General features: G+C 42.8%; 1 protein-coding gene across 3 annotated transcripts in view; it reads right to left on the bottom strand.

The window, feature by feature from the left end:
• The window catches only part of MBOAT2 (membrane bound glycerophospholipid O-acyltransferase 2), a 61,893-nt gene extending 36,870 nt beyond the window's left edge, over nt 1-25,023 (bottom strand). Inside the window, exons 1-3 of one of the 3 annotated variants that reach the window (XM_035109881.3) lie at nt 24,712-25,023; nt 6,554-6,699; nt 5,846-5,923 (exon numbers count right to left, since the gene is read on the bottom strand). In XM_035109881.3, the coding sequence (XP_034965772.3) occupies nt 5,846-5,923; nt 6,554-6,699; nt 24,712-24,783 (296 nt within the window). In that variant the 5' untranslated portion in view covers nt 24,784-25,023. Of the gene's footprint in view, nt 1-5,845; nt 5,924-6,553; nt 6,700-12,842; nt 12,954-24,711 lie in introns of those variants that run through there. The other 2 variants (XM_088665710.1, XM_088665711.1) reach the window with 2 other exon arrangements.
• Nucleotides 25,024-25,587: the final 564 nt, after the last annotated feature.

Here is a 25,587-nt window from a genome sequence, read left to right on the forward strand (position 1 = left end):
GTGTGTTTGTCTGGTTGGCAGTTCCTTGCACAAAGCAGGAGCTCAGATGTGCACACAAAGCTCCCACATGAGAAAGGGGTTCCCCACACAAAACCATCCATGAGCTGCCCCCCATTTAAGGTGTGATCAAGACTAATCTTCATTCTGAGATCTCCTCTGCATACCACAGCTCTTGCAAAGAGCTCTCTCTCTCTACTGTGTTGCATGTAATTATGCATTTGTATCATAAATTTTGCTATTCCATATATGGATTAGTTTCACCGCAGTGCATAGAGACAGCCAATCAAGTCATGCATCCATAGCAGTGGCCAGAGGAGGAAAGCACAGAGAGAAGAAGAAAATCCATGCTGCATCTGCAGCAGCACAACCGGATGGACGCCTTCATCTGCCCCAGTTGTAACAAACCTTAGTCTCTCCCGCATCAGTCTCCACTGCCACAGCAGGTGCTGCAACCTTCCAGCAGCTTGACCTTACCCCCAAAGGCACACTCCTCCATTGTCTCCCGAAACAGATGGATGCCAACTCTGGAACTCTATTGTCTATGTCATCAGCTGAAGTGCCACCATTATTGCTCCCAACTTCACAAACAACTCTCCCATAGTTCCCCTTGGTCTCTCTAGATCAGGCATCCCCAAACTGCGGCCCTCCAGATGTTTTGGCCTACAACTCCCATGATCCCTAGCTAACAGGACCAGTGGTCAGGGAAGATGGGAATTGTAGCCCAAAACATCTGCAGGGCCGAAGTTTGGGGATGCCTGATCTAGATGCTCTCAGCAAACCCCTAGGGCTAGCCTACCTTTCCAGAGGTAACAGAGAGTGCAGGGACCAACACTAGGGAGGACTGGTGCATAAATGGCTTTGTTTTTTTTTAAGCTGCAGCCAGTCCTTAAAAGGCAACCCACACTCTCACAGAGCATCACCTAGTTCCAGAATCTAATTTTGTCTAATTTAGTAACAATATAGGATATTTGCAGGAATAATAATAATAATAAGTGGGCTGGGAAAGATTACACACTTCCGTCCATTCGATTTCTTCCCTGTGTGTACCCTTCAGCCTCCAAATTAATGTTGAGAGAAATCCAGGTTTGGACACTCCCAGGATTCCCTCTTACCATTCATTTGTATTCCCTCATTAGCTGTATTTCTGGTTCTGACTCCACCTGACTCTCCCTGCTCATACAGCATTCTCACATTCGTTTATTGCCACCAGAAACTCTATTTGCTGTCTAAGGACCGTTGTGTCACTCAAAAGGTAACAGCTCTTTTTTAAAGGAAAGAAAAAGACAGAAAAAACACACGCACAGAAACTGTCATGTCATTCTTGCAAATGTCATTATTACTTTAAAAAAGAAGAAGTAACTTCTATCTTAGATTGATGTTTATCCTTAAATTAGACTGCTGCTAAGTGAAGGTCAGCAAGAACAATAGTTTAATATAGAGATTGAGAACCTGCTCAGCCTCGTCAAATATTTTTTTTTAATCTGCAGCCAGAGTGACAAGACAGCTGAAGAGAAGGCAACTACTGTACAGGAAAAGAATGTGAGAGGGTAAGTTATAAATTACCAAGTCAGGGATGCTTAACAAAGGAATAGAAACAAAAATCTTGCAAACCAGACATTTCAAACAGTCTGCTCTAGCAAATTGTGTATGTTATAAATATGAATTTTGTATTTCTAGGTTCAGAGTCACATTTTCCACATAGTTCATATCTTCTGCATAACAAACAAGTATTAAAAAATAGAAAAGTGACACACAGAAGATATTAATGGATAAAGCAGCAACGTATATTTATAATTAGTTCTTAAACAGATCACCTATGTTTTTAAGACAAGTCTTTAGCAAACTCTGTACAATACATAACCTGTCTTGGTCTCATGTAATAGAAGGCATTCCTCCTCAATGCTCTTTTGAGAAAACCACAGTAATTACCCATTAGTTCAAGCCTTCCCTCTCAGAAACAACTCCTTGTTATTGTTTATTTGTCTTCCCAGGAGGAAATAAGATCCGTCACAGTTGAATCTGTTCATTTTTCCCAACTGAGCTCTTGCTGAGCCAGGTAATACTTGTTAATTAACTGAATGTAAATAAAAGCCATTACACATGTTTATGGCACAATACGCAATTCTCACTCATTTATTACTGGGAATGCAAACATTTTACCATCAAAACATTGCTTTTGTTGCATAGAATTATGTCCTGTAATCATTTCTCACCTAATCCAGTGCAATCAATTGTGATACAAGTGTTACGTAAAACATGGCTGCAGAAATGTGTCCTGTGCATTTATTAGATATTGCCTGCGAGATTATTAGCAATACAACACAAACTTCCAGATGCTATTTTACAAACTTTCGGAATGATAAATTAGGTGGGAATGCATGCATGTCCTTACTAATTGTTTATATAAAATTAATCTCCTGTATATTAAGGTTTTTTATTATTACCAAATGCACTTATTCTAAGAAATATTTGTGAACTACATGTAGAAATGTCTGTAACTTAAATTATGATTCTTGGAAGTGGACACAAGCAACATGCTCCCATCCTTTTGTCTGATTTTCTTGCTTTCAAAATTCTTCAAAGATATGCACTTCTGCTTTCCAGTGCTGAAACATAAATCTCCCATTCCAAAAGAACCCCACTGGCAACCCCAAGCATCACTGAACCCCCTTCACTGACATTGTCTCTTCATGGATAGGTGTGGGCATTGTTGCACTTCTGGTGCTAGCTGTGGAAAGTATAAGGAAATCCAACCACCTTATTTTTTTAGTTTCTTTGGTTATTACTGGTTCTGGGTTTTTTTGTTTTCTAAACATATTGCAGGGAGAGGGCCCCGAAGTACTGTCAGCTTCACTTGGAGGCACAGAAAATTCACATCCTGCTTTGAGCTTTTTGGCACAATACAATAATGAGCTTTTAAAGGGCTGTTACTTCGAGGTCATTTCTTGGCATATGTGCTACAGAAGGCTTTGCCATGCCTAATCCAACCACAACATATTTACTTTTGCAACCAAAAGCTATTTTTCCCTCTTGAGTGCTTAAAATATGTAAAATTGTCAGAAAACAAAGGCAAGTATCTTTACAAAAGAAGAAGAATACACTGTTCTAAGTGTCAAATCTGGGGCTTGCAAGTCAGCTTCCAAGTACTGGTAATCATTCTCAAATCTAAAATACTGTTGTCTGCAGAATGGAAGACTTCCACCTAAGAAAAAACCATTTTGCATTCAGTAGCCGATCTACCATAACAACGAAAACTATTCTCCATTCATGCAATCCCAGACATGCCTATTCAGAAGAAAACCCTGTTAATATCAATGGGGCTTACACTTACACAAGTTCCATAACTTGTGTAAGGCAAGTTTCTGTTGAAAAAGGAATATGCTGTTTGTCTATCTTAGCAGTTCTAGAAAGACTACCCGTATCCTAAACCATCTGGCAGGTCCAAGTTGGAAAGTGCAAGTATCCTGCTCAGCATGAAACACACATTTCATATATCATCGCTTCTGAAATGCAATGCAATTTTCTTTCTGCAAGTAAACCAGCAACAACCATGCAAATGGTTGAATGCAAATGAAGAAGCTATTTCTGGCGCTGCGGACATTTTGGAAATGGGCAGCACGGCGCCAGAAATCACTTCTGCACATGTCCGGAAGCAAAAAATTGCGTCTGGACATGCACAGAAGCGATTTCTGACGCCATGCTGCCCATTTCCAAAATGTCCGCAGCGCCAGAAATAGCTTCTTCAGCTGCGCAGACATGATTTCTGGCGCCACTCGGCAAGTCCCCACACCGGTTTAGCGGGTGTCCGGCCCACGGATGATTGGGGTAGTCCTAAACGGCGAGTATATCACAAATTCTATATTTTAACAGGAAAAGTTGGGGATCGTCTTATACGCCCAGTCGTCTAATACGCCGGAATATACAGTATCTATCGTAACTCTGCTTCCTGAAATGGATGAATAAGGCATTTATTTGTTCCGAATGTGGATTCCTGGCCATGATAATATACAACAACGACATTTAAGTATAGGCTATATATTTCAGTATATAACTCACTTTGGGAGCTCGCAAAGTATACTTGGGCTCATTTTAACACAAGCTGTCAAGATTCACATTCAATGCCAAACCAGGTAGAAGCAAAACTGCACAGAAGGGAGGGTGCCCACAATTCCACAGCCCATTTCCAATATGAAAGCCACAGTTAAATCTGCCACAGTCTCACTTTACATTTTTAGGTATATACCTAAAAAATGTAAAGTATGAAAAAAACCATACCAGATTCCTTGCCATAGCAGGAGTGAGGAGTGAGGCTTTGGATCAATGCTGCTACAGATAAGTAAGAGCATCCTCTTGCAGTGAGTAAACACAACCCTCCATATGAAACAGTTCTACCACATCAGGCCCATAAGCCTGAATAAAATGAACCAAGCTCAAAAAAAAAAAAAACCAAGCTATGCTTATCCAAGGATAAAATTGTGCCATGTATTTTTTATTCCTCAGAAACAAGGCGGGGAAATTGAATGCTATTGAGGGTTTTTTGGGGTTTTTTTGTAACATGCTCACCTGGCAGGGGAGTTTGCGCTCAGATGTATTAAAGTGTGCAAGTCAGATAATTTATGAAGCAGCAATGGAAACGTGTTAACTGCTATGTACTTAAAATTACACCAACTCGCCCCCCTCCCCCCAGGGCTTGTTTCCGTAAACAGTAGGTATGACAAAGCTTTGGGCACTTTGAATAGCAAACAAGAAGAGCAACACATTGCTACACAAGGTCTCTTCAGGGAAATACACACTGGAAACAGTAGCGTTTCAGGGAAGGAGTGCTTGCACTGATATCACGGACAATTTGTTCCTTTAAAGCAGGAGTGGCTAACCTTTCTCGGCTGAAAGGCCACTCTTAACGTTCACTAACCCCTCCAAATGCCTCGTGCCAGCAGTGCTTGAGGCCACCCCACAATCTTGGCATGTATGTAAACACAAAAACAAAACTCCAGCTGAGCGGTTATCACAGAATTGTAGAGTTGGAAGGGACCACAACGGTCATCTTTTTGCTCAATGTGGCAGTGGCATAGCCGCACAGCATCAGTTGCCTCATGCGCAAAATAGTTAGGAGCGCAAAATTTCAACACCCATTGCTGCCTCGATACGGCTGTGTGCTTCCGTCGCCAGGCTCCATTGAAAAGGGCTTCTCCAGGCGAACCAGGAAGTGGCCTCTCCAGACAACTGAATGACTCTTCGTTTCTGATCTCTGTGGCTGTGATCTACTGGGTGACTTCCAAGCCTTAGGCCAATGGCGGCCAAACTTGGCCCTCCAGCTGTTTTGGGACTACAGTCTCCATCATCCCTGACAACTGGTCTTGTTAGCTAGGGATGATGGGAGTTGTAGTCCCAAAACAGCTGGAGGGCCAAGTTTGGCCACCACTGCCTTAGGCAGTTGAATGCACATGAGTACTATGTCCATTTCCCTCCCTCTAACCCACCCACTCTGCATAGCCCTGGGCGCTTGCAACCCATGCTATGAAAGGTGGGGGTCAGACATCCTCTCTGCTCATTAATTCATCAATCTGATTAGTGGAGAGGGAGTGATTAGCATTTTCCATCAACATGTTGGGCCAGGTCCCCCAGGTCTGTATCTTCTTTAAAAAGGGGGGGGGAGAGAGAAGGCCTACACTTTGACAAGAAAATTCAGTGTAGTACTAAATGGAGCCCCAGGAAAATCAGCTTGGAGGGCTATATCAGAGCTCAGGGAGGGTGGGGTAGCCACCCCTGCTTTAAAGCTCCACCCACCTGCAAATTATGTTCTTTCTCTTTCACTTTGAAAACATAAAAGTGTGTCAATACTCACTTGTGCATATTTTCCACTCCTATAATGATCATGATATAGTAGGAAATTCCACTTTGTATAACAAAATGTAAGGCATACCTAAGAATGGGGAAATGGTTACAAAGCTTGGTTAGCCAAAATAGTTTGTGTATTTTGTCAATATTAATTTCAATTCACAGCAGCACCAGAAAAGAAAATATGTTTTGCCCAGATTAACTCATCCAAAATGGTTATATTTACCCATTAATTTTGACAAAGGCTGTGTACAGGCAATAACTTTAAAAAGATGAGAACACCCTCCCATCAGATGTCAAGAAGATAGATATACAACTTTTTAGAAGACACCTGAAGGCAGCTCTGTATATTAATGTTTGATATTTATATTTGTTGGAAGCTGCCCAGAATGGCTGGGTCAACCCCGCCAGATGGGCAGGGTACAAATAATAAAATTATTATTGCTGTGACACTATCACAGCCCATAGTAACTATGTTCACTGGGTGTCCCGACATGGTCCATGGTCATATTTGTTTTGTAAGGTTTGTAGAACTTCAAACAGAAAAGCAGACAAGCCTTGAAATCAAGCAGCATGATACAACAGCTAGCAGGACCAGTGGTCAGGGATGATAGGAACTGTAGTCCGAAAACAGCTGGAGAGCCAAATTTGGGAAACCCTGGACTAGAGAAACCAAAGCCTGGATACAGCAAAAGAGAAAAATCAAGTTACTTACCATCCAAAACAAAAAAGTGCAAGATAAAGGCCCAAAAGGGTGGCAACAACATGCCTTATAAATGGACTAGTTTTGCTTGAATGAAGATAAGTTCGAAACCAGATAGCAGCAAGCAAAGCAAAGAGCTGGCACACTACAAAGTTGACCTGCAGAGAAAAGAAAACTCTCATCATTTTTTTTGCGGTTAAGTGTTTATACTCACTGTTGCAAAGCAATAAGAAGACCAAGTCTTTCGCATTTTAAAAGCCAATCTTCTTGAGAATCATATGAATCATTTGTGAAGCTGGTACAAATCTCTAAACATCATGTCTATCATAAACCTTTTGATGCGTCCCACAGCTGTTACCAGATGTGGATCCAACACATAAAATTAAATCAGTTTCAAAGACATTAACAATTGGTCCAAATCATGTGCCGGAAACACAGGAAGATTGTTTTAATGTAATTCATTCTAATAAGAAAGTTGCATTCCCCATACGTAGGATTAGTAAGTAAAAACACATATCTGTAGGAACAGAAACAGTTACTTCCCTAAAAAAAATGTTAAAAAGGCAACACATGGCAGGATATTAACCAAAGTTCTTACCATATGAAAGAATGAAAGATATGAATTGAGTTAAAAATTGATGACTGTAAGACATTGGATACCCTTAAAACTCAAAGTACATGTATTATTTTCATAACCAGATAATGCGTAAGATGCACTGTCTAGGTCACAGGTATACAGAACCACAGGTATGCTCCAATAAACCCTTTTAAGTGTTGCCATTGAATATGCAATGCCAGTTTCTTCAAGCTATTTCCGCCACATAAGTATGCATCTATATACATACAAAAATAGCTGCTTTATCAAATGTAAAGCACATACAAATTGGACAAACGTACTCCCTGTTATTAGACCTCGTGACAAAACTGAACAAAGACTCTCTGCAGGCCACTTCTGACAGGTGAACAGGGCCACCCACCTGTTATCACATGCCATCGGGTGATTCAACTGACAAATGCAGTTGGTCCCTGCAGGGCTTGTATTTCATGCCCAATTTAAAATGCACCAAGTCAACCCCTGCATGCATATAACTTAAAAAACGTGAGAGGCAGATACCGTAGTTTTTAACAATGACCTTCATTATCCTGAGTTAGATATAAGCACTGTTCACTGGAAACTCTAAAACGGACAATTTAGAGCTCTGGAAATGTCCTTTTGCAGATTTGAGATACCTCACCATTCTGTAGAATGTTATTTTGGAATTCAGAGGAGGCAGCCATATGCCACAAAATTAATTTAACACCATTTAATATTGTGGTTGTTTTTTTTAAAAAAAATTGATTTTGTGTCTGGATAGTGATTTGTCAAACCTCTTTGAGACCTATTTTTTATTCAAGGAAGGCTTTTTAAGCAAACTGCAAAGACAAGTGTTCATGTTTGACCTACAGCTTTCATGAGTCCCAATGGTTCACAGAAGAACTGAAGTATAAATGTTATCAAACATACAAATTGCGTTTGACAGCATGGAGATGCAGCAGGGATGTGCCGAGGCAGGCCACCACAGGTAGGAGACTGAGGAGCTCCATATTCATAAACCTGCGAACCGATGGCATTAAATTATGTTTCAGGGCAGAAACTATATGTTCCCAAATTTATCTTCGCCTCAGACTGCTAGGGCAGACATAGGGGAAGGGCATTCACTGGGCATGAAGGGAGTACAGTACGTAATCAGCTCCTTGTTCAACAATTTCCCCCACCAAGTTTCTCTCGAAAACTAGAAGTTTGGCCAAGAATAAAAGCAGCCCGAGGGAAAAGACAACCCAAGAAGAAATTGGCATGCAGGTGGGAGGGCTAACTTCTCTGCTACCAGCATCCTTACCGCACACATGAATTAACAGAGAATTTATACACTGTGCAAATTTATATGCATCCAACTTCAGTTCCAAATACTAGAGGAAAGGAAGAGGAGAAACCAATCCATCAGGAGTACAGAAAGAGGGAAGCAAGGAAGGAGCTAATACATGCTGAAGTGAAAGCATTCCACCATGGATGTCAAAGCATTTCAACAATTGCCATTAACACATATAATGGTCAAAGGGAGAGTAAGAGGAAAGAAGAACTCCCTAGTATGAATAGGCCAAGACTCAGTATCATTCAAGCCTACACAGGGTGGCATTATTAATGCCATGCTTTGATGAACGGGACAGTCAAAAGCTCATCCCTTAAGAGTGTGCGAAGTTAGCTGGAGTTTCCTCCTCCTTCTAGCTACTTGGTTAAAGTGTAAGTGGACCAATCCAGGCTAGAATTCTCAGGAGAGTCAAGGTTGAATGCAAGGTTCTACTCTGGCATAATGATGTGGTAGCTGGATTTGCTAAGCCCTCTCCAGGTGCAATAGCTTACCAATCAAACAGTATTTCTGGATTCTGCTACTCCAAACTGCTTAAAAGCAGGAACAATTGTGCCTATTCTCCAGAGTTATCAGAGGCAGAGAGTCAAATTCCTGATTTTTCAAGCCCGGGAAGCCATATTAAAACCTTACTGGCAAAGGCTAAAAAGCTGTTTGGTGCTGGCACTGTTTCAGCCCAAGTAACCTCCTATTCAACAAGCCTAGCAAATCCTTAAAGTAAACACCATTATTAAAATTAACAATCCAAATTCCTATGTTGCAAAATTCATTAATCTTTGGGTGGTGTACTGGACTACACTGCAATTAGCAATACACACCCCACCTATCATTTCACTGAAAAAATTTCTAAAGGAATGTGAAGAACTACTATTCATAAAAACTATATTAAACTTGCATTCACAGTTTAAAATTTAAACAATTATTGCAGTGCCAAACAAAAGGAATTCTTCGTTCTCAACACATTACTATAAAGAAAGGGACCAATTGTCCTCAGGCTCTGAAGTTCATTTGAAAGTGCCCTATAACTATTAATCTCTTTTACAACTATGGGTCTCCTCCTCCCACCCCTGAGATTCTATAGAGCCCTAGACATTTACAGAAAACAGTGGGGCGGGAAAAGATTTTCTTAATTCATATCACCAATGAAGAATTAATATTAATCAGACAGAGGAAGAAGCAAAAAAGAAATCAGGAGAGCTGCAAAAATGCACAACTGCATTAGAAATGTGATATATTGCAGCTGGAAGCAACATGGTTTATATTTTTCCCATTTCTCTTACTCTCAATGCCTCTCTCTCACCAGCTCTGTAAGTTACACATGCTTCTAGTTAATCAAGCCCACTGTGACATACATTTCCCCATCAAAGAATATTTGGATCATGGATGGGTTAGTCATAACATGATGGTCCCACCTACACAGTGGGTGCATTCACACATCACAGTAAACCATGGATAATGACCAGGGCCAGCTCGCCCATTGGCTCTAGTGGTGCGGGGCACCAGGGCACCTGGGCGCTCAGGGGTGCTGAGGAGCGCCCCAGCAAGTGGAGGAGCAGCGCTGCGGCCTCCCTTTTCCCTCCTCTGAGTCTTGCACGCCCGCCAGCCGCGCCGCTCAGGGGAGAGCAGGGAACAGGGGCACTAGGACCTTGTTCCGCTCTGCAGCACCAGGGTCATCCCTCACCCCGGCACTGTGTTTCATTGGTAGAGGCGACGCCACATGGCAGCAGCTCTACCAATGAAACGCAGCGCCCTGTTGGCGGGAAGAAACGCAGCACCCTGTTGGCGCGAGGAAACGGCCGGGAGGCCTCCTGGCACTGCCCGGACCCACCCGGGCCCTGCGGCCCACCCACAGAAGGGGGGGAGGCCGCCTGGACCCAGCAAGCGCCAGAGTCGCGGGAGACAGCCGGGAAGGCCCTGGCATGGCACGGGCCCGCCCAGGCACCCCGGCCCGCTGGGAGAAGGGAGGAAGGTCGCACAGAGCAGCGCCGCCCCCTCCCCCATTCAATCCAGCATCTCCAGTCCCATGGGAGACAGACAGGGCCATGAGAAGCCGCTGGGCGGCCTCCGGCACAGCGCAGCCCTGCTGTGAGGTGCGGGGGCCGCCATGAGGCTCCCCCCATCGCCTGGCACGCCAGGCCCTATCGCTGTGCCAGGGAGGCTCTCCCCGCTGGCTCCATGGCACGCCCATCTGGCCTCCACTGTCAGCGGGAGGGCTCCGGGAAGCCCCGAGGCCTTCCGGCACAAGCGCATCCAGGGAAGGTAAGAGCTTTCCTTTTTCCTTTTTTTTAAGAGGGGTGGGCTGGGGTGGGGGGACACCCGAGGGATCCCTGCACCAGGGCGCCCGATGAGCTTAAGACGGCCCTGATAATGACTCACTGTATACACAAAGGTCTCGATTCACTGCTAGCTAACAGGACAGCAAACCATGATTTGTAACTTAGCATTATATCCTCCCTAGGGGGTACTCAAGGGTATGCAGTACCAGCACATCTTTTTGTTGTTAAAAAGTGTGGCACTTACTGCAACAACTTCATTGTGAGTACTTGCACCTATTTTTCTCGGGGGGTGGGGGGTGGGGTAGGAAGCACTGCTCCAAACTATGATCTGAAGCCACGATTCATTATTGGCTTATCAATGATCATATACAGTATTTGAGTGAAAATATTCCCAGTTTGGATGTGATGCTAAGCCAAGGATCATGGTTTGTTGCTCTGACTCACTAGTACGGAGGAGCAAAGCGGGAACAATATTAACATCCAAGCTAAGCCAGTAACCATGTGTGAATGTTGCTAGTCAGCTATTAATGATATGGTCCAGGTGAAAGACGCTCTTAGAGGATGCCATATTCTCAACAACTACACCACCTTAAAAAAGAAAATCTGGTTATTACAAATCCAGTATCTCTGTTTCTTGTTACCACGTTATTCAGCCAAAAGACTCAGAGCATCTCAAAACAATGTGAAACCAGAGATAATACTAAAGTCTAACAAAATTATTAAAGGCTGCATGCAACAAAATAATATCACAGTAAGAACTTGGTCTGGGCACCAAGCAAACTTCCCTGGGAAGAACATTCAATAACTGGGGCACCAGACATGGAAAATACCCTAATCCCAGCCATCAGATGCCTCACCTTTTACGGCAGGGAGGCCTGGAAAATGGTGTCAGGGGGGACAGGTTCATCACGAGATGAGATGGCCATTCAGGTACCCAAGTCTCAAAACTGTTTACACTACACACCCAACGGATGCAATCCAGGCAAAAGGTAAGTACTGTTTCAGCAGGGCAAAGTTAACCGCATTCCTTCATTGAAATCAACAGGACATAAATATATTTGGACAGAGGTAACCGTTTGTACCTGGATTTATTACTAGAGACTTTCAGTTTCTGTGGAGTTTCACTTCCCTTTAAAATGTATGGGTAACAAGATAGGACAGTAACTGGTTTGACAAGAAGGAGGGTTAGTCAGACCATAATTTCACAAACTTTGTCCTAGCAAAACTCTGAGTTAAGGTGGAGGGAGTTTAAAGAAAAAGCAGAGACCTGTCCATCTACGCATGGGCTGATGAAAGGTTTTCCAACTTTGTTTTAAAGCATAGGCATTAACTTGTGCTATATGGGCAAAACCTATTCTGCCTCTTGACTCACTGCTCACCAATACGCCCATGAAGGCTCAGTTTAAGGTTTCAGAAGAGAAACTGCCAGGGACACACAGGCTAGGCTGCCCCCCGTGCTTCCTGTAATTTTTGCAGCCCACCCAGGAAAGTCTACACATGAAAAAGGTAAACAACTTGGTTCCTTGCACCATATCTTTGCCCAGGGCCAGAAGCCCACCTAGCTGCTAACTGATGCTTTAAGGTTTTACTAACATTTTGCTTTATTTCATTATACTTTGCTTTATTTCATTTTCACAAGGACCTTGTGAAGCAGGTTAGATCGAGAGACAGCAGCTGACACAGTAACCCAGTAGGGCTTCATGGCTGAGTGGGGATTTGAACTTGGAACCACTTGATCCTGTTGAGACACTCATATAAACACTACATGATGACGCTGGCTCCCACTGACAAAATGCCAGTGAAAGAAGATGGGGAGGGTCATAGTGGCCTCAGTACCATCAACTACTATTACACAGTGGCGTAGGAATTCTCCACTTCCTAGACCTATCAACACGAAAGAGCAGACTGGAAAAGCAGGCAAGGAATTACCCCTTCAACTTCAATGTGTACAAACTTGCTACACATGTACAAGTTGCATACAAATGTAGACATGCCATAGACCAATTCAACAATATTTGGAATTCATTTTTTATAAATACAGTACCATATTAGGTTGAGGTCTGGTTAACATTTGAAACCTTTTAAAATAACATTTTTATATTTATTTTTGGTAATGTATACCTTTTCTTGCTGTTGTGTTTTGTTTTGTACATGGGCACCATTTCTTTTCTTCTCTTCTACTTTTTGTGTCTGGTCTTACTCTGTGCACTTGTATCTTCGTACTTTTTATCTTTCAATAAAGAATATAAAATGTAACCTTATTTATGTATGCCACTACTGTGGCCCATGTTTCGTTAGCCCAGAAATGGAAAACGGGTGAGGTCCCAACTAAAGAAGAATGGCAGCTTAAACTGATGGAATATGCACAGCTTGCAGATCTAACTTATAGAATAAGAGAACAAACAGAACATCTGTTTAAAGAAGATTGGGAAATGTTTATTGAAAAATAGGGGGAAATTGTGTCACTTGAAAACACTGGCAGCATTAAGATAAATTCAACAGTGTAATTAAGTTTTGATGGAAGTAATCATGGAATACTGAATGATTTAGTTTATATGAAATATGCAGGGATTTATGTTATGCAAAAAGAACCATGGAAAGAGAAGGGAAGTCACTGATATTTTAAGGCTGTTTAAATGAATATTCTAAATTGTAAAACAGAAAATTTTATTTAAAATTTATATAGACACTTCACAAGTAAAGATGTAGCTCTACAGAGTTTTGCATATTACATACAAAAGAAATCCTGACCAAATAAAGGTGGGAAAGCTGTTTCAATGGAGAATGTTAATCCACTTGTATAAAAAAGATTCCAAAGCCCGTTGTTTTTAAGGCTTTCATCTATACATAGTAGGGATACTATTTTGGCTTGCTTCTATGACTTCCTTAGAAGAAAAGCAAAAACACACTTCAGATCTCGTCCAATGCACACACCAAGTGCTTTCCCTACCATATGCCAAACTGCAGCAAAGGAGGACATATTAATTCAGAACTTGACCCAATTCTGTTACTGCCCTACCTAGGTGGATAAATGCTTTGTGCTGTACAAAGAGCACAAATTGAGCCAACACTTAGTGAGAAAGGGTTTATTTCCTAGTATATCTAGTGCAGGAATGGACCACTGGTAATACCAGGTTCCATTACTGAACCTCCAGATTTTGATGTTGTATCTCTGTCCAGTTTAACTGTTTGTGGGGCAATGGGGTACATTTACCAGGGATTGGGAACTTTCCAGTCCACAAGCCAAATACAGTCCACCAGGTCTCTCAGTCTGGCCCCCATCATTTTCCAGACGCCCCCTCTGTCTAGATTATGCTGTTCCACCCCACCAAACCACTGCCCCCCTTTTCACTTCCTCTACAACCATCCTTGCAAAACATTAAAATGGTGGGAGAAAACAGGGCTGTGGTGGAGACAGGCTCAATCTTTGGAATATGCTGGGTTCCAACCGCAACCCTGCAAACGCTAAGATCCTCAAACTGAAATGCAATTCTTGCGTAACGCAACTCTGGAGCTTTTACTACATGTCCAAGTGTAAGTCCCTTCTTGCAAAGTCAACAAGCAAATGAGATGGAGTGCGACAGCCATGTCTAGCGAAATTGCCCCAGTTTATGGGACGTGTAAAATTGCTCGGGCGATATTTGTTACAAGCCAGCAGAGCTTCACACAATCCTAGAGAGTGAACGTGCTTTATGCCCCTTTCTAGGTTAAATGTTCATTTCCTGAATGCCTAGTCAATGCCGGATTGAAAACCAACATATTCATCAACATAGGAAGCCGTTTTTGATATTCCATTCTCCAACATTTTTTAAAAAAAACACCCATGTTTTTCCCTATATTTCAAAATCTGTTGCAAGTTCAAAATTCATTATTTACTTTGTCACATACTACCGGTATGCACCAATACATTCCATTTTAAATAGGAATACACCTGCAGAGGTAAGCAGGAGGGGGAGGGAATCTTAATTCATAAACGGAAGGGGTTTTTTTTAATCACCCCAATAACTAGGTTCATTTTTTTTTCCCCAAGCCCAGAAACATGAGCAAAAAGCTGGCGCGTGGGAGAACATCTCATTTCAGCACCCTAATAAAATGTGCCCACTTTAAGTATCCTGGGTAGCTCAATTGGTTATACCACAGTGGTGATAACACCAAGGTTGCAAGTTCAATGGTCCTCAGGGTTCCTTCCAACTCTACAACTCTATGAAATAAACGATGATGATCTCAGAGGGGCTATCCACATGTTTACATAACTGCATTTGTTAAAAAGTAATGTAGAGTATTAGGCAACAAATATATGGCCCTTTAAATTGATCATCACTTCTCAGATTTGTTAATAGACAGCATTTGTATCATTTGGCTCAGGCACTGCATTTAGAAACCAGATGCTGGAATTGCTTGTTAACAGACAACCAGTACATTAATCCACATTTTTTTCTGCCTTTCACAAGCGTAACACTGAAGTGTGGTTATTTGTCTCTGCATCCCTTGGTTTGATCTATTCTTCAACCTTTACAGAATTTCTTCTCATAATACATACCGTATTTCTTACTCAAAAACACAATGCTTTTTCTGTTGTCAAATCAGAGTATAGAGCACATACCGTATGTCAATTCTGAGTAGGTGCATGTTTGTAGATTATTTTTCTTCTGAAGAATTACAAGAGGAAACTAGTTAAGGATAAGGTTCCTGCTTCTTCATATTTTGAAGGGAAAATACGTGAATTATATACACATTGATTCTTCACACATACCACGCTGAAATAAATTAACAATTTGACCTCAAGCATCAGAACATGAGTAATCTCAAGAAGCATACCCTTTTTATATATAAAACCCTAGTGACAGCTCAGATTTAACAGTAAATCAAGATGTGGTATTACAAGCAAGAAAATACTGGAATTTTGATTTCCCATGCTCCCTGTTTCCCTTTCTAGGATGCCATTTCTGCAATCCAAAATTAGCCATTTTGCCCAAACTGCCCCAAACCTAGTTTGCCCGCAAAGAAGAGAGTGTATCAAACTTGTGTCTTTGTGGGAGTGCTTTTAACCCTGTAGAAATGTCTGCTAATGGAAAGGAATGGTTCACGTTTGGCAATTTCCTACTCTCCCACTGCAGCCAAAAAAATTATACAGAACATGTTAACTGTATATGAAAGTGAAAAATGAGTCTGTAGGTTGACATTTTCATCAAATTACCCTAACTGTGCCAAGAATTGCCTATCCTGGCTAAGAGCCGTGCTGAATATCAATTTAAAGCCATAGCCATATGTGCGCATCCTGCTCCTTATACTGGTACACTAAAGTAGCCTGATGGCAGATGAAAGCAAACACCTTTTTAGGGGGCTATTTACTTTGGAATGCTTTATTGCACTTTACCTGCCACTGGCATTTGCAGTTTTTTTTAAATTTCTCATTTTCAGAAGTCCTAGTCTCCCATGCCTTCTTTATTTAGCAAGTCTATATCTTCTTGACTACACTACAACTCCCATCATCCATGACTACTTGTCATGTTGATGGAGGCTGATGGAAGTTGAGAGTCCAACAACATCTGAAGCACTGCAGATACGCAATTCCTGGTCTTATTATGTTCTACACTACACACAAGTAATACATGAATGAGGGTTGTTGTTTTTTTAAAGGAAACAGAGTACACATCTCTAACATTTCGAATGCCTACTTTGACTCCAAAAGCAACAAAGTACACCTATATTATAAAAAAGCTGTACTGTAAGTGTCAAGTGAGAGACAAAAATGGCATACCTGGCCCAGGTAAGCCTCTTTTCAAACTCTGATTGTCCATCTCCAGCCAAAGCCCCCACACAAGGCAAATTTTCCACCCTGTTCCTTGCTTTCCCCACTACAAATTGCATTTCTTTGGCATGATATAAATTAAAGCATTAGTAGCATTTGAAGAAGAATTGCTGCCTTCCAAAGTAGTGAGAGGCACCAAAGTCTGGTCCTACAGTTAAGGCATATGGATCAGTAGTTATGTTGCTGCTATAGACTCCAACAAAGTGCCAATTTTAGAAGGGTAAGAGGGCTGGAATTTCTCAAATTTGTATCCTAACACTTTCTCTCACAAGAGTATAGTTGAAGATATCACTGCCAAGCTTTAAATAAATCTTAAGATCACTGAAAACTAGAATATATCCCAAGAAAATTTCTGCAGAATAAGATATGCTGATTCAGTGAGCCTGGGACCCTGATATTAACCAGTGATTGTGCTGCTGGAGACACACACATGTAGTTCACACATGCTTTAACATGACATGCACTAGCAGGAACAAGCCATAGCGAGCCTTGGCCTTGAAGACTCCCCACCTCCACTTCTCAAGTGCCTGGTTAAGTGCAGCTTGCCATGTTGGCCACACCCAGAACCAGGGTTAACAATACTTAGCTTAAACAAGCCAGCTTCAGAAACCATGATTTGAAGCTAGCTTGTTTTAAACTAAGCATAGTTAACACTAACCAGAGTTTGTACTGCCAGGCAACATGACAAGCCATGAGTAATCAAACACACAAGTGAAATCTTCGGAACTTCTCCCAATGCACAAGAAGAGAAAGAGAGGTGGGGAGCATGCAAGCTTGTAGTTTTCTGTGGCTCATTTCCCCTTGGGCACGCTGCACTAAACCGTGGTTTGGCATGACATTGTCAGGGCAAATAACATGCACACAATTGAAATCACCAGAACGGAAACCACTTTCTTGAACTAAATTTTTCGACTCTTCTTCTGGTTTAGCAATCAAACTGTAACTATGCTGTATCACAAGTTGCCATTTGGGCATAGACAAAAAGTCATGGAATTTTCATGTGCACTTGTTCAGTAGACAGAATCTGTTTCAAGGCAAACTATAAAAATATCCAATTTGCAACCCAGAATTTGGCATCTACATTTATAAACTACTGTAGTTGCTGCTCTGCATCTAGCCATTTCATTACAACAGCCTTTGGCTATACAGAAAATTCATTCCATACAGAAAATATCCCACCAATAATCATGTTGCACTTGATTTCCCCCCATTCCCAGCTGCTGAAACTCCTGGCTTAGAACCTCTCTCTTGTCTCCACAATTCAGAGCAATTTGCTGGTGGGGAAGAAGATTTAGATCGTTCTCTACTTTGCTCTGGTCTCTTGAATCTACCATGGCAGCTTTCCCTTTCCAATAGCCAAGAGGCTGTACAGCACCTCTTTTCTATCACAGCTGCCCATTTCTATGGCAACAGAAAAGCAGCAGTGTTAAAACACATTCTTGTCTTCCACAGTCACCAGGGTCAGACTAAACAAGGGCAAAACAAGGGGCCCAAAGGCCCTAGGTGCAAGCAGAAAAGATCTAATAACAAGTCAAAATGAATAATGGTAGATAATGAATTCTGGCAGAGTTAACTCTGAAGACTAGATGGGAAGGATCTCAATTGTCAACTCACAAGATAAGCCATTCAACAATGATAAGGTAACAAAGAAATAATGCCTAGCTTTACTTTTTTTCCTCCTTCGTTCCCAATCCCTTTTCCTTTTGTGTCAGTTATTTCAGGCTGTAAATCTGCAATTCTTATGTCGTGCTAGCAGTTCTTTTCTTTTCTTTTTTTGCTGAAGAGCAAGGAACAAATTCACGTGCCACATGAGCTCTCGAACATGATCCCCTTTTTCACAATGTGCTATACAAATTAAAGAGAGAGGAATTCAGATAATCCAACTCCACATAAATTAAAAGAAAGAAGCTTTATGCCGGTTTCCCAACAATGCAACTAACCAGCAGCAAAGGTGTAGGAAGTTAAAAAATAATATATTTTAATAATTCCAAGTCTACAAAGTGATTTATCACTTATCTAGATGCAGAAGAGCACTATCTTTCCCACTGTCGTGAGGTAGAGATATTTCCCAAGTCCATGATTCCATAGGAATGTGAACATGGGACTCTGCCCAACACAGTGGATGATATGATATCAAACTTGTTATAAAGCACCAGAAATGTACCATCAAACAGACTCCTTCTCCCAATACCCTTCCTGATTCCTGCCCCTCATAGTATTCTAAACACTAAAGTCTATAGCAAAAAACATTGTTGGGGAATTACCAGCGGATGTTCTGCATTAAGAACCTACGGTAGATAAATACTTAAAATTTTAATTGATAATATTGAAAAAATAATATTGAAAAATAAGTGCCTTTTCCATGCTAAAAAGCAGAAGCAGGTTTACCTCTTCCTGAGAAATTGAACCTGCACTTTTTCTTCCTTATAGCTTCACAACCAAGAGGGTTCATGATTTACTTTTTAATGGAAAGTTAAAAATTCAAGGAAGGGAACAGGCCCCTACAATCTTGCCCACATCTACATCCCTAGTCATACTATACAACACACATGCATAGCTCCAAAATATGGTTCAAATAAGACATGAGTCACAACCTTGTGCCCTCTCACAATCTCAGAAGCCAGAAGAAAATAAATCCACTTCAAACCATGTTTTCCGAAACCATTTTGAAGTTGAAGCACTAAACGTGATTTGCCGATTTGTATGTCATAGCAAACTATGATTAGCACTAAATTGCAAACTACAATCTGCAAGTAGGAGAGAAGGAAAAAGGCGTTTCTCCTCTGAACTGAGCCAGATATTCTTTTTCAACACATGGAAAGGAAAAGTTATTTTACTTTTTGTCACAGACACCAAAGCTTCTCTTTTTGATTAGCACAAATAGCCATAACACAAAGAGTCAATTTCTCGTTGTTCTTTGCCACACCCAACCCTTGTTCATGATTACCTGACTACACTCTGTGCATTAGTGTGGTTCGTTCCATGTATACATACAAATACACACTCGATTTCCATACAGTTGCAGAAATATAACAAACAAAAAATACAAAATGTATCCTTCTTGCCTCTTTGAATACTGCAATTGTGCCTACACATAAATCAACCTGTAGAAAATCCTGTCTTACTTTGTAACTCACAACTGGCTTGAATACCAAAAAATTAGTAACACTTAGGAGAGGCCATTATCTTCTGTTGCAACAAAATAGTGTGCTCTTTCAATCCCTACTATGCTGGTGCACGTGCTGCTGTGGCCAAGGAACAAGAGGGATGACGGGAGGAAAACACGAGAAATCCAACCTATAAGTGAAGCAAGGGCTGTCATGAAAGGGACATAAGAGATGAACAAACTGAAATCATGACAACCTGGTGTCAGGAATGTGAAAGATGGGTTATGCTTGCTCATCGACCTACAGGGCAGAAAGGTTTCATGGCAAGGCTCGTCCTATAGGGGAACAAGAGATACTAGTAAAGAGCCCTAAACAAACCGAAACAACGAAGGGAAAAGAAATGGACCCAGGCGGAGCATGCAAACTTGAAGACATGAAGGATAGGGGAAGAGTGACTAGTCCCCAAAGCTTCAGGATACAATAATAATAATAATTTATTATTTGTACCCCGCCCATCTGGCTGGGTTTCCCCAGCCACTCTGGGTGGCTTCCAACAAAGATTAAAATACAGTGGTACCTCGACTTACAAAGGCAATCCGTTCCGCGGCGCTCTTTGAAAGCCGAAGTCTTTGGTTGTCGAAGCGCCCATTTTGCGCATGCGCGAAGCACGATTTTGCGCTTCTGCGCAGGCACTGACTGCGCGCCTTGCTTCTGCGCAGGCGCAGAACGCGCACGCGGCGAAAAGACTTCCAGGTTTGTCGAGTTCGGAAGTCGAGTCATTCAGATGTCGAGGTACCACTGTACTTTAAAATGTCACACATTAAAAACTTCCCTGAACAGGGCTGCCTTCAGATGTCTTCTAAATGTCAGGTAGTTATTTATCTCTTTGACATCTGATGGGAGGGCATTCTACAGGGTGGGTGCCACTACTGAGAAGGTCCACTGCCTGGTTCCCTGTAGCTTTGCTTCTCGCAGTGAGGGAACTGCCAGAAGGCCCTCGGCGCTGGACCTCAGTGTCCTGGCAGAACGATGCGGGTGGAGACGCTCCTTCAGGTATACTGGGCCGAGGCCGTTTAGGGCTTTAAAGGTCAACACCAACACTTTGAATTGTGCTCGGAGCTAATGTAAGTCTTTCAGGGCCGGCGTTATATGGTCTTGGTGGCCGCCCCCAGTCAGCAGTCTAGCTGCCGCATTCTGGATTAATTGCTGTTTCCAGGTCACCTTCAAAGGTAGCCCCACGTAGAGCTCATTGCAGTACAGTAGTCCAAGCGGGATATAACTAGAGAATGCATCACTCTGGCGAGACAGTTCTCGGGCAGGTAGGGTCATATTACTATTTCATACGAAACACCAAACTGTCCTAGTAAGCTGAAGAGACACAATACACTTTCCCTTACAGCCATGTCTGCTTTTATTCTTGCACTGACAAATTTTCAGTGCACAGTATTCAGCCCAAGATTTCTTAGGTTTTCTCTTCTGAAGATGTTCTTATAATAGTATCATGAAAAGTAAGCTTGTTTCCTATGAACAGTCTTCAGTCCAAACCTGTCTTCCCCAACCGGGTGACTCCAGATGTTTTTGGACATGTTCTGGTGGCCATCATGATTGTGCTAACTGGGGATGGTGGAAGTTGCACATATTAAGTTTTATTGCATTGATTGTGCTTACTGGGGATGGTGGAAGTTGCACATATTAATTTTTATTGCATTTGTATCCCACCTTTCCGCCAAGGCATTCAAAGTTGTATGTATGGCCATTTTTCTCTCCCAACATCTTACTCTAACAACAACCCTGTGAGGTAGGTTAGGCTGAGAGACTGTGTCTGGTCTAAAGTCACCCAGAAGGATTCGTGGCTGAGTGCTGAACCCAGTTTTCTAGGCCCTAGTGCCTAGTCCAACATCTTGAGGGCAAAGGCTGCTTTACGCTACACTTTGATCATCATCAGAAGAGCACAATTATGGTTCACCAGCCGTGAGGTAGGGGAATGACTTTTTTTACTTATAGGTACCCACATGTTGTCAACTGAACTAGGACTTGAGCAACTCCTTTATGAGGAAAGGTTACAACAAGAGTTTCTTAGTATAGAAAAAAGGAGAGTACGGGGATATGATAGAAATGTACAAAATTATGCACAGTGTGAAGAAAAAGGTTTCCCCCCCCCCTATAACCCAAGGCCAATTAGAAAAACCCAATACTATAATCCAAGGCCGTTCAATGAAGCTGAAAGTTATAAGATGAAGATGAATGCTCTAAGATTCATGACAGAGAAGTAACTCCTTCACATAATATACCAGGCTTCCTCAAACTCAGCCCTCCAGATGTTTTTGGCCTACAACTCCCATGATCCCTAGCTAGCAGGACCAGTGCTCAGAGATGATGGGAATTGTAGTCCCAAAACATCTGGAGGGCTGAGTTTGAGGAAGCCTGCAATATACTATGGAACTCACTCTTACAAGGTATAGCAATGTCCACCAATGGAGTGGCATTAAAAGAGGATTAGATAAATTCATAGAGCAGTGGTTCCCAACAGGTGGTCCGGGGACCCCCAGGGGTCCGCGAGCTATGCCAGAGGGGTCCTCAAGATGCTATTAGAATAAAAAATATATTAAATATATTTCGTATGATAACAGATTTTTTGTTTTAGCCACTTCCTGCATGAGCAGAGTCTAGCGCAAAACTAGAATTAGAGGCAGTAGTTCTGCTGTATGCCGTTAGGTGGCGCTTTACAAACACTACTGTTTTGCAAACAGGCAGCGCGCGCATTCTACTAACGCTCACCTCCCCAAGATGCTTTGCGCGCGTCGGTTTCATTTGTGCGCTACTGCGCAGGTACCCTGTCTTCTCCATTCCCCTCCCTCCTCCCTGGGGGTCCTTGTCACAATAATGGGGGTCCTTGTCACAATAGCGGCTCGATGAGGGGTCCTCGAGAAAATTTTGTTGGGAACCCCTGTCATAGAGAATAAGGCGATAGACGGCAACCAGCCATGATAACTATGTTCTGCCTCCACTGTCTGAGGCTGTATGCCTCTAAATACCAGTTGCTGGGAATCCCAAGTGAAAACTGTACTGTTGTGTTCACATCCTGCTTGCAGGTTGGCCACTGTGAGAACAGAATACAGTGGTACCTTGGTTTACGAACTTATTAATTAATTAATTCACTCCAGCCAATGTTAAGCACATTTTGGTGCCACTGATTTCAGTAGAAAGTTCTCCTCCAATGAAATCAATGGGTTTTAAAGGTCTTAACTTTGACCAGATTGTAGCTTTTGTAGCAAAACCTACATTCTTCCCTAAAACAGAATCATATTGCATCATATACCTGGGAGCACATACTCTCAAACTATCAGGATTCAAATGTTAAGGCATATGAAGTCTATGGTCCGTCCAACAACCTTCCATTAAAGTGGTAGCTATATATAACAGATTCAGCCCCTGATTCAGCTTTGACCATTTCTTTTAGTTTTGTTTATTGTCAGTTACCCTAAACACAGAAATTTTTAGCTCTGCTCAGAAGATATTACAAAAAGTTTTTGGATGTTTCCAAACTACTACTGCTCTTTTTCTACTTTTCAGAAAGTACTACCAATTATTCTGTAAATGTATCCTTTGTACGGGTAGAGCTTTCTTCACCACAGCATGAGAGTAATTTTCCATTTCTCTCTTACTAAAAACACATCTGTAAAGTCTGCCTCAAGTCATTTTTTTTAAACTGTGGGGTACATAAAGGGTTTTTTTTTAATGAGAAGATAAAATTTTCACACCCATCATTTACTCACTATACGATTAGAAGTACTGTATCAGTTTGACCAAATACAAGTAAAGGTATTCACTGGACCGCCCACAGATTGAACTTGAGAACTGTAGTTCCACATCTCTCCCCTCCCCCTCCCCAGATATACGTACAAGCCAAGTAAATTGATTTGTGTGCCTCAGTTACCCCAATGACATGCTCTCTTCTTTTGTACAGGTAACTTGCAACATTTACAAACTTTGCCATCACCTAGCATTTTCAGCTTTTCTGAAAGGGGAAATCAGTATACACATTGCAATGCATTGCATTTATGCAGACTCACGAAATAAATACTCCATTCAACTACAGCACAGGGCACCCATTAACTGCAAATCGTTAAAGCTTCCCAATGTCTGGAGCCCCACAACTCCCTCTCTCACCACAAGGAAAAGGAAGATTCCACTCTGCTGTTTTTCCCAGGGCCAAACTGAAACAGATGAAATTTTGCCCCCCCAAGGAGGTCAAATGGGAATTTTGCCACAGGTTTTAATAGAGCCAGGACTTCCCCCACAGCCAACAAAATAGCTCAAGGCTTCTGGTTCCAAGTTTCCAATTTTAAAGTCTCTGGGCTGTACACAAAGTGCGTTTCTAACAATGCTGCTTTTGGGAAAATAACCGTGATTTAAACGCTTATTGATCACGGTTTGGAAAGTAGCAGTTTATGCATATCAATAAGCTTATCACTCTTCCCTATAGCACCTGTAACCAAAACGTTGTGTGTGTGTCCCCCCCATGATTAAAAAAAAATACAATACGACCTTGAGATAGTTAAAACGGTCGCTTTATTATTATTATTATTATTATTATTATTATTATTATTATTATTATTCAGCAACAGAATTTTGCCAATGTAGAGGCTTAAAAGGGGCGGCTGTCTAAACGGTAGGCAAAAGCAACCACACATAACACACCCTAAGAACATGATGGCACATACAAAAGGGTGGATGTGCAGATGCATAATCACCCCAACACACACACACACCCTCTCCAGATTCCTCCTTTTTTGCGCACAATATACAGCACTGCACAGGGAGGGAAAAGAGATGCAAGATAAGCAGTAGATGCAGAAACGCATGTAAAAATCTAATGACTGGGGGCGGGAATCTGCTACTTTCGGGTGGGCAATGTGGGGTGGGGTTGCAAAGGGGGAGGGAATGCAAGCTCTGAAACACAGAAAAAGGGGGATGGGATAAGATGGGGGGTGGGGAGGGAGGAACTACATTCCCTCTGAAAGCAGGAGGGCGGCTGCTCTTTGCTGCTCCTGCAGCCGGGGATCCTCACCTGGTCTATGGGCAGCCGAACGGCGTTGCTGAGCGGCTGCAGCAGCATGGAGCCGGTGGTGCTGGTGGTCATGGCGAAGAAAGCTCGCTCTCCCCCCCGACCCCCGACCCACCCCCCGCCCCGCAACTCCGGGGCCGGCCCGGGAAGGATGGGGAAGCGGGGCGAGAGAGGAAAGCGGGAAGAAGAAGGACCAGCCGCTGCAGCCGCCGCCGCCGCCGCTTCTCCCCTCAGAACATCAGTCAACAGCGAAGGCAGCTAGGAGGCGAAGGGAAAAAAAAAAAAAGCCCCAGCCCTCAGCGGCGTCGTGACAACAAGGAAGGCGGGACGGGGCGGAGGAGAAAACCCCGAAGTGACACCGCCGCCGCCCAATCACGGGGCACCCAAGGACGTGGGCAGGACCCAGAAAGGAGGCGGGGCCAGGCTGGCCGGTAAGTGGCACCGGCGGCGCTCAATCCGGACGCGATCCTGCTCTTGAGTGACGGCGCCGCGGAGGGAAGGGCGCCAATTGCTGCCCAGCCGAGGCAGGGCAAAGGAGAAGGCTGCTTTTGGGGGGTGAGGGGAGAGAGGGAGGTCGAGGCTCGCTCGCTCGGCCGGGGAAGATGATGCTTTTGCATTAAGCGGCCGTTTCTGGGGAAGAGGGAAGGGAAGGGAAGGCAGGGGAAGGAGGTTGCGGGTCCGTGCACTTGTTTCAGTGCATGCAGGCAGTGGGGTATTGGGGCGCGGGGACAGCTGGAGCTGGAGGAGCGCGCGCGCGTCGGAGCACGGCGCCCCCTCTTATAATGGGGTGGGGGACACAATAGGAGCAGGTTGCTTTGGAGGGAAGTGGAGAGGCGCAGATAGGAAGGGGCGGAGTGCTGCTCAGGTAGGCGACCTGGC

This window comes from Zootoca vivipara, chromosome 3 (genome assembly GCF_965207765.1).
Source record: "Zootoca vivipara chromosome 3, rZooViv2.hap1.1, whole genome shotgun sequence".
Classification (NCBI taxonomy): Eukaryota; Metazoa; Chordata; class Lepidosauria; order Squamata; family Lacertidae; genus Zootoca; species Zootoca vivipara.